General features: G+C 44.2%; 1 protein-coding gene across 6 annotated transcripts in view; it reads right to left on the bottom strand.

The window, feature by feature from the left end:
• Window positions 1-12418, bottom strand: part of TBC1D8 (TBC1 domain family member 8) — a 111567-nt gene extending 99149 nt beyond the window's left edge. For 4 of the 6 annotated variants that reach the window (XM_030310381.1, XM_030310382.1, XM_030310383.1 and 1 more), the window contains exon 1: window positions 12182-12413. In XM_030310381.1, the coding sequence (XP_030166241.1) occupies window positions 12182-12308 (127 nt within the window). In that variant the 5' untranslated portion in view covers window positions 12309-12413. Of the gene's footprint in view, window positions 1-12181 lie in introns of all 6 variants that reach the window. The other 2 variants (XM_032592615.1, XM_030310385.1) reach the window with 2 other exon arrangements.
• Window positions 12419-12635: the final 217 nt, after the last annotated feature.

The raw sequence follows: 12635 nt of genomic DNA, 5'->3' as shown, positions 1-12635 counted from the left end.
ATCATGAGCTATAAATTCCTAAAGCAATCTTAATGCCTTGCTTACATTTTACATTTACTTTTCATTATAACAGCAATATAACAGAAACTCAAAATCCAAATTTGCTCACTATGCTCCCAGGGTAAGTGTAATATCCAAATCTCTACCTGAGGTTGAAATATGCTGTTTCTCCCTTGTAAAACTGTGTCTGTCATGCAAATACTGCATCTCAAGTGAAAAATTCCAGAAGTGCCTTCCAAATCTTTCATCATAGGCCAATCCCACTTTAGAAGGCTAACACATTTCCTTATGAAAACATCCCTATATCACAAACATTGGTGCACAAATTTATTTAAAACTCTGTTGAATGGACAGTAATAATAATTCAGGATAGCCAAACTTTCTGGTCAGTCTTTGTAATTTACTAAAATGATATTTAATCTGTATTTTCCTTCTAGAAATAAATCCTATTGTTTGAATCCCAATAACATTACTGATAACAAAAGTTTTTTATTTACATAGTAAATAAATGGTAACCCACACACACAGGAAACTCAACGTAGCATCTAATGCCAAGCAATTAACAACGAATTTTTAAGTTGCTATGGTTTCCTCGAATAATTTCTTTTGCCTGGTGAAACAATTACCGTCCAGTGCTGACCCAGCATCCCTGGGATCCATTTAAAATAGTTCATCCTTCTGGTGACCAGTTACAGATTCTTTGAGGTAATTTTTTTCCCCAGTACTCAGTATTTAACCTTATTCCCAAATCAAAATTCCTTGGGAATTGTCTTCTGAGGTCCTGCTCACCTGGATGCCTTACCTCCTTTACTGACCTATTCAAAGCCTAGCCATGACCACTTCAAGGCCCAGCAGCCACAGATGCAGCATTCAACAGACCTTCCATTCCCTGACAAAGAATAAATTTGTGGTTTTTCCTCTCTTTTTTTAAGTTTATTTTCAGAGAGAGAAAATCCCAAGCAGGCTCCGCACTGTCAACGCAGAGCCCAATGTGGGTCTTGAACTCATGAATCATGAGATTCATGGACCTCATAAGATTCAGGACCTCAGCAGAAACCAAGAGTCAGACACTTAACTGACTGGGTGACCCTGGAGCCCCAACAAATAATAAATTTATAATAACAACCAAAAACCTACCAAGTCCCACCTTGATAAAGCTGCTCACGTGCATGCCTACTTCCTCTCCACCCATCCACTCCCAAACTACTCTCCCTGAGGCAGCCAATGTCCCTCGAGCCTTTTCCATACCATACTGCAGAGTCCATCCCTCTCCCCTCCCTCTTTCTTGAATACATTTTTCTCTTGGCCTCTAGGAAATACACTCTACTCATTTCCTCCTGTTCTCCTGACCACTCCTCTGTCCCCTCTGTGTTTTCCTCCTCTACAAGTCTTTCTAGACAACTCACAAGCACATCAAACTGAACTTGTCCAGAACAGCTTCTCAGAGGCCACAGAGCTCTCACACATGTGCTTTCCTTTGCTCAGAAGGCCCTTTCCTCCCTGTTTTACCCAGCTAACACCATTCTAAGCACCCTGCAGGTCTTAGCTGACACAACAGATCCTCAGAGAAATCCTTCCTGACACTCCCAGCCTAAATTAGCTTCCCCATTATTCCTTCTCATCGCCCTCACCTCCCTGAACTCACCACCATTTATAATTCTTTCATGGTTTAATAATCACTCCATCACTACCACTAGCTTTTTCCATCCCTTTAGATGATAAGCTGCATGAGAACACAGGGCCTGACACTGTTGAAAGAAATGTTCTTTTGGCTTTTTCTTCTTTAAATACAAATAATTAAACAGGGGTGCCTGGGTGGCTCAGTTAGTTAAACGTCCAATTCTTGATTTTAGCTCAGGTCATGATTTCACACTTGTGAGATCGAGCCCCACATTGGGCTGTGAGCTGAGCATGGAGCCTGTTTAAGATTCTCCTCCTTTCTCTCTCTCTCTCTCTCTCTCCCTCCCTCCCTCTCTGCCTCTCTCCCACTCATGCATGCATGTGCTTGTTCTCTCTCAAAAAAATAAAAATAAATTTTTAAAAAAAAGGGATTTTGACAACATATCTAGAAAACATAACAATTTGAAGTATGAAATCTTCCACTGTTATTATAAAACTCTTAAAATAACACCAACTTAATAATTGTTTTTCAGGTTAAGAAACTGAGCCCCAGAAGGAATGGGTCAGTCACAGAACCACATCTCTGAAGTTAGGTAAGAGATAAAAATCATAAACTTGTAACTCTAAACCAATTTCTTCTCCAGAGGGGGAAAAAAAAAATCCAGGCTATCTTTTGATTTCAAATTAAAGTACCTGACTAGATTAGATGCATTTCTGAAAATAGTTCCTAAGCCTCCATGAAATTGACACACCCCACACATGGTAGACATTTTGAAGGCTAAATATAGTTTACCGAGAGGACAAATATCTGAAGCATGGGTAATCCAAGAGTAACCATGGTCCACGAGGCAAGAATGAAACATTGCTTCAATGCCTCTCCTTATCCCCATTACACATACGGTGCTGGTAACCAGAAAAACTGCCAAGCTCTCCCAAATTTTAGATTCAGTCTACATTTTATCCAATTTACATGTGCATGTAAAAAAAACAAATAATTCTACCAGTGAGAAACACAACAGCTCCCTCATGACCTTCCCTACTCCCACTTCCCAGCCCCTGAAGGAAATTGCTTCTATCCTTAATGGATTCTTTTTGCATTTACTTACCTTCATATCTCTGATTGTATCACTAGTTCTTTTTTTTTTTTTTATTGTTTATTTATTTTGAGAGAGAGAGAGGAGAGAGAAACAGACTACAAGTGCGGGGGGGGGGGGGGGGGGCAGAGAGAGAAAGGGAGACACAGAATCCGAAGCAAGACTCCAGGCTCTGAGCTGTCAGCACAGAGCTCCACACGGGGCTCAAACCCATGAGTGTGAGATCATGACCTGAGTCGAAATTGGATGCCCAACCTACTGAGGCACCCAGGCACCCCTATCACTAATTCTTGAATTTACAGAGAGCTGAGCTTTGTAGTAAAACTATGAAACTTGGCTAACCTACACAACTTTTTATTTTCCCTGCAGTTAACAACTGCCAAGAATTCTTGGCTGATTTAGCTTTATCAATAATTTACCCACAATTCCTCTCCTAGTGCACAGACCTTCCTTCAACATGTGCAAGGATGGGAGGTGCTCTACCAATCTCTCTTCCCCTAGGACCTGTCTTGCAGCCTTTTGCCCTGCTCTCATCTGGACTGAGGGGTCTCTGAGCTGTCATTTTACGATTTCCCTTCACCATCATCCTGGAGATTCCCTTATAAGGACTTGTTTTTAAACAAGTAACAAAAAGCACAAACTCTTGGGGGAAAAGATTGTACCTGACTACATGAAAATTAAGAATGTTAGTTCTTCAAAAGACCCAAAATTAAAAAAGTCCAGTCATAAAGTGATAAATTTTTAATACTTAAAAAATACAGAACACACAGACACATGTGCATGTACACACACAAACAACACACACACACACACACACACACACACACACACACAGCTCCTAAATTAAGAAAATCATACTTCCTCATGTCTTTCAGGTTACTGAGCCATGTGACTTGCTTTTGCCAATATAAACTGAATAAGAGCTCCAGGTTGGCTAAGTCAGTCGAGGATGTGACTCTTGATCTCAGGGTCGTGAGTTCAAGCCCCACACTGGGAGTAGAGCTTATTTAAAAAATATACAGGGGAACCTGGCTGGCTCAGTGGGAAGAGTGTGCAAATCTTGATCTCGGGGTTGTGGGTTTAAGCCCTATGTTGGGTGTACAGATGACTGAAAAAAAATAAACATTAAATAAAGTGAATGGAAGGGATAGGTGTCACTTCCAACTACAAGTTCTAAAACCCAACATGAGAGTCACCAAATTCCTTTCCCCCTTACCATGTAACCATGGAAGCATTAGGAATGGAGCCTCCATCAGCCCATCTTTGGATGCCTACAAGAGAACCTTGGGAACCCACATTGGATATACAACATGAGGGAGAAATAAACTAATGTGGATCCACAGAGATGTTTGGGATGTTTGTTACCACAGCATAACCTAACCCATTATGGCTGATATACCCAACAAGATCACTCACAGGTATATTCTCCAGAGAAGCTTTCACACATATGAACGTTATACAAGAATGTTCATAGCAGTATTATTTGTAATAACAAAAACAACTAGAAACCCAAATATGAGCTGACAAAAGAACGAATAAATGAGTCATTCCCATCAATGAAAATGAATGAATGCGGCTATATGCATCAACATGGCTCAATGTTAGGGAAACATTAACTATATATATACACATATATGTAAAACTATAAATATAAATATAACTGGGATGTGGAAAACAAGCTTCAGAAAAAACAAAGTAAATTATTATTCCTTTTGTATAAAGTTTAAACAGCACACAAAACTCAACAATGTATTGATTAGGGAGGGGAATATAATCAGGAAAACACACAAGAGATCTCTTAAACATTGGAAATACTCTATTTTTTTAGTAACAGGTGATAGGTATTGTATTACTTATACTTTATATTTACATTATGTACTCCCATGCACAGATTTCATATTTTAAAACTTTAGGCAAACTACCATCCTATTTATTATTTTTAAATGTCCATTCTCCATCAGTAACTACTTATTCAGAATAAAACCAACCACAAAATACAGTGCCCTTTCTTAAGGAGAACTTATTTGTGGCTGTTTATTTTGCTGCTGATTTTTCCTTCCTTTTTTTAAAGTAAAAAGCAGGAAGCAGAAAAATAAAATCTGGTGGAACAACAGACCCACCAAATGTTCAAGAATATTAATGACTCAACTTCACAGAGCTGTGTCAGTTGGCTGGTGATGTACTGGGGAAATCATTCCTGGGTCTGTACAGGATCATTTACATAAAGGTTACCAACGGGCAGTTCTAACAGCTGGGCTGGCGCAGCTGACAAACTACCGCTAGTCCTTACAGGCACGCAGGGCAGGCGTGAGAAATAGCAATGACAACACTCTATTATTTATTCCTGCCTTTTGCATAATTCCCATTTCCAGGATGATACAAAACATTTCTCAGCCTCAGAGGCTCACACTCATCAATTCTACTTGGACATCCATGTACTCACTAAATATTTACTGAGTGTTGCAGCAACAGAAACTGTTCCAGTGCTGGAGGCATGGTGGTGAGGGACACAGACCTGGGATCTCCATCCTGGAGATCATGGTCTGGTTCCCTAGAAAGTGATAAAGCCACAAAGGGCCACATCATGGGAAACAGTGGTGAGTGCTCTAAGGTGTAAAAGGATCAGAGGAGGGAGGGGTCCAGTGCCCCATCGCCAGGTAGCAGAGCTCAGGCTGAGATCTGAAGGGTGTCAAACGGAGAGAAGAATTAGCCAGGCAGAGGGGGAGGTGAGGGCACCCCCAGGCGGAGGGGACAGCAGGTGAAGGTCTTGGGAAGTGCCTGACAAGCTGTCCTTACCAGGAAAAGGTGAAGGAGAAAGAGCCTGAGAGGTCGTGCGGAATAATAGCTCTTGCAACACCCAAACAGCTGTTAAAATATGCTCAGGGCTGCTTTTCAATACAGATGATTAAAGTTTTTTAAGTTAGGGGGAAAATCTGTCTTGGAAATTTGATCAGATTTACTACTTTCATTTAAAATAAATTCCTCCTCTATCCAATGCTGCCAGAATATAGAGTCAAGATCATAAAATCCTATCCCTTCACAGCTAATAAATGAATTCTTTAAAAGCTACAAGCCTCTCAATCATTCTCAGCTCTTCCTAAAGAGTTCCAATTAGGCTGAAATGGCTAGCCTCCGCTACTGCACCACCCACACATTTGTACCTCATATTATTCCTCGAGGGACACAGTCTCTGCCTTGTTTGATTACCTAATTACAGTGCCCTTATTATGCCTTAATTAAATGCAACTGTTGGAAACCCCAACGTTTTATTAATGGCTTATCAGCCCTTAAAAACGTATCAGTTATTTTACCTGTATATCTGTATTGTAAGATATCTTCCAGTTTATGCTCTTAAAATCAAAGTACTTCCTTTATTTGTGTTCCTTCCTTAATGTGCTTTTGGAAAATAAGACCAAAGCATGTAAGACTCTGGAGCCAATATCTGGGAAGTCTACACAATGCAAAGGCTGCCCAACTGAACTGAAGAATTTTGTTGGTAGTAAAGACTAAATCCACCAACAAATTCAAGGGCACCTGGCTGGCACAATCAGTACAGCATGCAACTCTTAATCTCAGGGTCCTGGGTTCAAGCCCCACGCTCAAGTGGAGCCTACTTAAAATAAAGTCAAGGGGCACCTGGGTGGCTCAGCTGGTTAAGCGTCTGACTCTGGATTTCGGCTCAGGTCATGATCTCATGGTTCATGAGTTCAAGCCCTACACATGGCTCTGCACTGACTACAGAGCCTGCTTGGGATTCTCTCTTTCCCTCTCTCTCTGCCCCTCCCCTGTTTGTTCGTTCTCTCTCTCTCTCTCTCTCTCTCTCTCTCTCTCTCTCTCATAAATAAATAAATAAACAAACAAACTAAAAAAAAGTCAAAGAAAAAAAGGGCAAAAATCCACCCATAAATTCAGCTACCTGAGCAAGACTATAGCCAAGAAAGTCAACACTCAAGCTGGGCTTCACCAATTTCCAATTTTTCAACAGAGTCATTCTGAGCAAGGCTAGTGACCACACACAAATCCCTGGTGTCAGTTTCATATCCCCCCGTCTTTGGCACACTGTCCCAAAGAAAGTAGACAATTCACTCTGAGCACAGTCACTCAACGCCTGCAACACCGAAGTGAAGTTCCCTTTATTTACTAGGATTTAACAAAGGATTTCAAAGAAGCTCTGTAAAACAAATCCTGCTAGCACAAACTGCTATTTAAATATTTAACTTTCTGGGGCACCTGGGTGGCTCAGTAGGTTGAGCGTCTGACTCCTGACCTCAGCTCAGTTCATGATCTCACGGTTTGTGGGATTAAGCCCTGCTTCAGGCTCTGCACTAACAGCATATAGCCTGCTTAGGAGTTTCTCTTTCCCTGCCCTTTCCCCACTTGCTCTCACGCTCTCTCTCAAAGAAAATAAATTCTTAAAAATAGTTTAAGATATAAACAAATAAATATTTAACTTTCTGGGATACCTGGGTGGCTCATTCAATTGAGCATTTGACTCATGATTTCAGCTCAGGTCATGATCCCTGGGTCACTGGATCGGGTCTGCACTGAGTATGGAGCCTGCTTAAGATTGTCTCTCTCTCCCTCTGCCCCTCTCCCCTGCCTACATTCTCTCTCTCTCTCAAAAAAAAATAATAAAACTAAAACAAAAATAAAAATTAATATTTAACTTTCTGGGGCACCTGGGTGGCTCAGTCACATTCTGGTTGAACGTCCACTTCTTGGTTTCAGTTCAGGTCATGATCCCAGGGTCATCAGACCAAGCCCCACACTGGGCTCCATGATGAGCCTGGAGCCTGCTTAAGATTATCTCTCTCAGAACACCTGGGTGGCTCAGTCGGTTAAGCGTACAATTCTGGATTTCAACTCAGGTCATGATCTTGTGGTTAATGAGACTGAGCCCCATGTGGGCTATCCGTGCAGAGACTGCTTGGGATTCTCTCTCCTCTCTGCCCCTCCCCCTGCTTGTTTGCGCATGCATTCTCTCTGTCTCAAAATAAATAAATACACATTAAAATAAAGGTTCTCTCTCTGCCTCTTCCCTGCTTGCTCATGCATGCTCTCTAAAAAAAATTTATATTTAACTTTCCAATTATACTTATTAAATACTGCAGTAATAAGTATTTTTTATATCCTTCACTTTAATGCAAACTTCTTTACAACACTTTTATTCTAAGAAGCCCTCTTGTTAGTCAATTTTTTAAGTGTTCCTTCTCTTTTTTTCCAAACAGACTAGGTGGCAAGCCCAGATAAGCCCTTCATATAGTTCTAATCCTAAGCCTTGTTTGAATTGGAACCCTTGTGTATTGCTGGTAGGAATGTAAAATGGTACAGCCACAGTGGAAAAGTTTCTAACCCTCTAAAGTAAGCTTCCTTATTGTCCCTATCTTGAGGCTGTTACAACTAAGACTCAAATAAACCAAATAAACTAGCACAAGGCCTCTCTGTCCAGATTTGTAACAGACTTATCTTGACTCAAAGTCGCTATTTTCCACTACACCATACTTCCCCCTGTGACCCTAGCTACTTAGGAAATTGTTAGCCCCTAACTATTATAAATGCAATGACAGCAACAGGGGCTGAAGGTAAACATCCTGAAAAGTAGAAGCCATCAATATTTTCTTCAAATTACAACTTTTTAACTGCCAGGCTCTTTGGGAAAAGAACTACAAGGTTATACAGAAACGCACATAATAGAACTCGGAAAAATAAAATCCTTTAGAGGGGCATATCCAGGTGGTGACATTAGGTCTTTAAAGCTACATTTGTGCTGCTCATTTTAAGTGCTTCAGGGAGCACTGGAGGAGAGGGCAACAATGATGTGTTCTTCTGTCTGCACCTCCCAAATGCTAACTTCTCCCACTCAGTTCTCCCAGAGCTGACTGAACTTTCATAACAAACATTCCTATTCACCTGAAACTAATGTAACATTGTATGATAACTACACTGAAATAAAAAAAATTAATAAAAAAATATTCCCACAGGTTGGAGATTGTATTCAAGTGAATACTTTTATACCTTGACTTCCTCCCTTCCAGAGCAAAATCACTTCTGTCCCAGGAGCTTTGGAAACATTTTATAATGCTGTATTCAGCCACACCATGTTCTAACTGGAGGATAAGGTCGCTGCCTCCCACTACTGTCCCCAAGCCCAGGATTTCCTTCTCCAAACAGGTCCCAAGGGGTGGTAACAGAGGCCGCCTGAGAAGCTGGTGCCATGATCCTTCCCTCTCAAAGGGAGCTACTTAAAAAAAAAAAAAAAAAAAAAAAAAAAAGACAGAAGGAGGAGGTCTCTGTTTCCCATTGATTCCCTCCAGCTTTCCACAATGGTCAGACTACCAGGTAAACAGGAAGCCGAGGAGAGAGGAGAATGTTCCCATCCCATGTGATCAGCTCAGCCTCAGTCAGAAAAGCTGGGCCTCCACTCTCACCCAACTTTTAACGAAAAGTAGAATCCATCATTCATGCATATGTTCTTCCATGTAGTCACCCTACAAATGTTTAATAAGCATATACTATGTGCTAGGCACCATCATAGGTAAAATACCTGCCCTCATAGAACAATCAGTAGGAAGAAACAATGAACAAAATGATCAACGATATTGTATATTAGAAAGTGAGAAAGGGCTATGGAGAAAATAAGACTGAAGATATATATAGGGAATGTGTGTATTAGTCGGAAGAGTGATTATATTCCTCAATGAAACAAAACCTTGTATTTCTGAGGGTAGGCAATTTTTAAACATGTCAGACTAAATGCCAATGGAGACCTCATATGTTTAAGCTCCTATGAATAACAAATTCAGAATCAGAATAAAAAAAAAAAAAGACTTCGTTACCACTCCCTTACATTTTATTTCCAACCCCTCTTAACCACCTCTACTTGCTTCTCTCCAAAGAAAAGCCTACAACCAGTCAGAATACCCATCATGCTAGCCCTCATTATCTTCATAAACTCTAAATTGCTCAAAATCTGCCAAATCAGAATTCTACATATTCTGAAAACCACCACCAACATTAAGCTGCCCTCTGTGTCACACAGTCTTGATTTTATAACATTCATAAGTGGTTGGGTTAGGACCAGCTCATTGGTGGATGTGGTAACTCCGGGTTGCTCAATCAGCACAGCTACGTTAGTTGCTACCCAGCTAAATGTCTGAAGGTAAAGCAGCCTAGGAAATGTCAGGCTTTCACAATCAACAGGAGGTTCAGAGTCCCTGAGAAATAAAGTGTCATCTGTCTTTTCATGGGGTATTTTTTTTTTTTTGGTTGATCGTTATTGCCTTTAAGAATATTGTGCATATTCACTGTAAGCCCAAACCGAAGTATACACCAAGGAAGGCCAAAGCCACAGGTATGATAAAAGAGACCTGCTTGGTGCACTTGGGTGCCTCAGTCGGTTAAGCATCTGACTCTTGATTTTGGCGCAGGTCATGATCCCAGGGTCATGGGATCAAACCCAGCACTGGGCTACTTGTTGAGTTTGGAGCCTGCTTGAGATTCTCTCTGCTCCTCTCCCCAGCTGGCACTCTAACTCTAAAATTAAAAAATAAATAAATAGGGGCGCCTGGGTGGCTTGGTCGGTTGGGCGTCCGACTTCGGCTCAGGTCATGATCTCACGGTCCGTGAGTTCAAGCCCCGCGTCAGGTTCTGTGCTAACGGCTCGGGGCCTGGAGCCTGTTTCAGATTCTGTGTCTCCCTCTCTCTCTGCTCATCCCCTGTTCATGCTCTGTCTCTCTCTGTCTCAAAAAAATAAATAAACGTTAAAAAATAAATAAATAAAATAATAAAAAAGATCTGCTTGATTTTGGAATGCAAAAAGGAGGTGGACTGCATCATTTTGAGTTCATCACAGATACAGACTCTGGACAACAAAGCCAGGCTCTCTGGAATCTCCTGAATCTCCATCAGCATCATAGCTGAGGCTTTGTCCAGCTTCTCTGGACCTGTCTCCCTTGCTAGATGGCGAATAACCCGAAGTCTTTCCCAAAGCAGCCTCAACAGTACCCCACACAGTCAGCATGAACTAAGTGATGAAAACACTTTCTGGGCAGATGTTCCATGTTTCCCATTTCACAAACCTTCAAACCCTGTCCTTACCCTCTACTAAAGGAGACCATTTACTCCTGCCTCCTATACTAACTCCCTCCCTCAGAGCTTAAAACTGCTCCCAGAGCAGGCCCACCTGCTGCCCAACCTGTCCTCACTACTCACCACCACCATAGGTAACCCCACTATCGCTTTCATCCAGATTCTTCAACTACCCCCACTACTCTTTCGTCCAGAATGCCACCAAGTCATACCCACTCCTTGAGGCTCAGTGAAGTCCATCCTCTTAAGGAATCCAACTACCAGCTTTCTCACCTTCCGGGTTTAAAGTACAGGAAGGGTAATTCCTTTTGCACCTGGTTCTGTTTCAGGGCCTGTTGATCACATTCCCCCATTAAACTTTACTCCAGGAGGGCTTCCCCCAGAATAAGCAGACAGTGGAGTTACCAACAGTGAGGCCAGGGACCCAAGCTCAGTCCCTTGACCTCTCTCTCTCCAGCCATGGTCTGATTCTCAGTATAAGGAGGGATGTGATGGGAAAAAGATCTAAGGTCTCCTTTATTTCAGATTCCAAAATTCGGAAATTCCATATAGATCCCCTAGACACAAATGAAAAAGTCTAATAAACTGTTCTTCCATTGACCCATTTAAACAGGTGGCCCAACTACGCAAGCTGGCCTCAATTTTTCCAAATGCTTGATCTTCACGGAGCCTTGGATAGTAAGTTTTAGAAAAATTGCTTTGTTTTTTCATAAATTTTACAAGCCTGAGTTTTTTCCTCCTATCATTGCTTGGAAGAAACAAGTGGGGGAGGGGGTAACTGACCCGCTCAATTTTGCTACTAAGATCGTAAGCTTGGGATTCGCACTGCCTCGGCTTCTCCTCCGGGCGCGCAAACGGTCCCCAGCCTGCCCTGCCCACACGCCCGACAGCCGGGGATTGCCAGGGTCGGTGGCGGTGGGCCGTCCGTGTGTCCCCAGCCGAGACACCACCTGGAACGTCGGGGCGCATCCAGATGGCCGAGTCGGGGCCGCACCCCGCTGTCACCTGGCCCCGCACAGCGGCCTGCGCTCCTCCCGGGGCGGCCCTCGCTCCCTCGGCTCGAGCTCCAGCCGGCGCTTCTCTTTCGATTCCTGAGCCGAATCTGGCCTCCAGGCGGTCACTGGGCCAAGAGGCGAAGGCACCTGCCTCTCCCGCAAGAACGCACGAGCCCGCAAGTCCCTTCTGCCACAACCTCGACGGGGGCTTGCAAGAGAAATACAGAAGAAAGGAAAACAAGCCCGAGGCAGGGCCGTCCCGGCCCGGCGTCTCCCACGAAATCGCCACCTGCGATGCACCCCGGGCTGGGGGCCGCGGGCCCGGCAGGGAGCGAGGTCCGGGGCCCGGCCCGCCGCGCCCGCCCGCCCCGGCGCGCCCCTTACCCGTGAGGCGGCCACCCCCCTCGCCGTGCCCGCGGCGCCGCTGCAGGATGAAGTAGCAGCTGCTCTTCTGAGTCACCCAGAGCTTCAGGGCGTTCTTCAGCAGCACCTCCTCGGGCTTGAGCCACATCGCAGCGGTCCGACCGCGCCCGCGGGCCCCGGCTTACATCGCCCCGGCCGCCTGCCGCGCCGGGCCGAGCCCGCTCGGGAGGAGGCGGCGGCGGCGAGGACCGCAGCCAGCCGGCGTCCTGCGCTCTCAGAGCCCCGGGAGCGCGGCCGGCGCAGCTCCAGGCTCGCAGCCCGCGCAGCCGCGCAGGCCCCGCCCCCATCCCGGCTCCGCCCGCGGCCCCGCCCCGGGCCCGCCCCCGGGCCCCCACCGCCACCCCGCCCGCTCCCGCGGCGCCGCCTGGGTTTCCGAGTCCCGGCCGCTCCAGCGCACAGTTCCGGAGTGGAGGGA

Source organism: Lynx canadensis, chromosome A3, assembly GCF_007474595.2.
Source record: "Lynx canadensis isolate LIC74 chromosome A3, mLynCan4.pri.v2, whole genome shotgun sequence".
Lineage (NCBI taxonomy): Eukaryota > Metazoa > Chordata > Mammalia > Carnivora > Felidae > Lynx > Lynx canadensis.
This window is presented reverse-complemented; position numbering and strand designations above follow the sequence as displayed.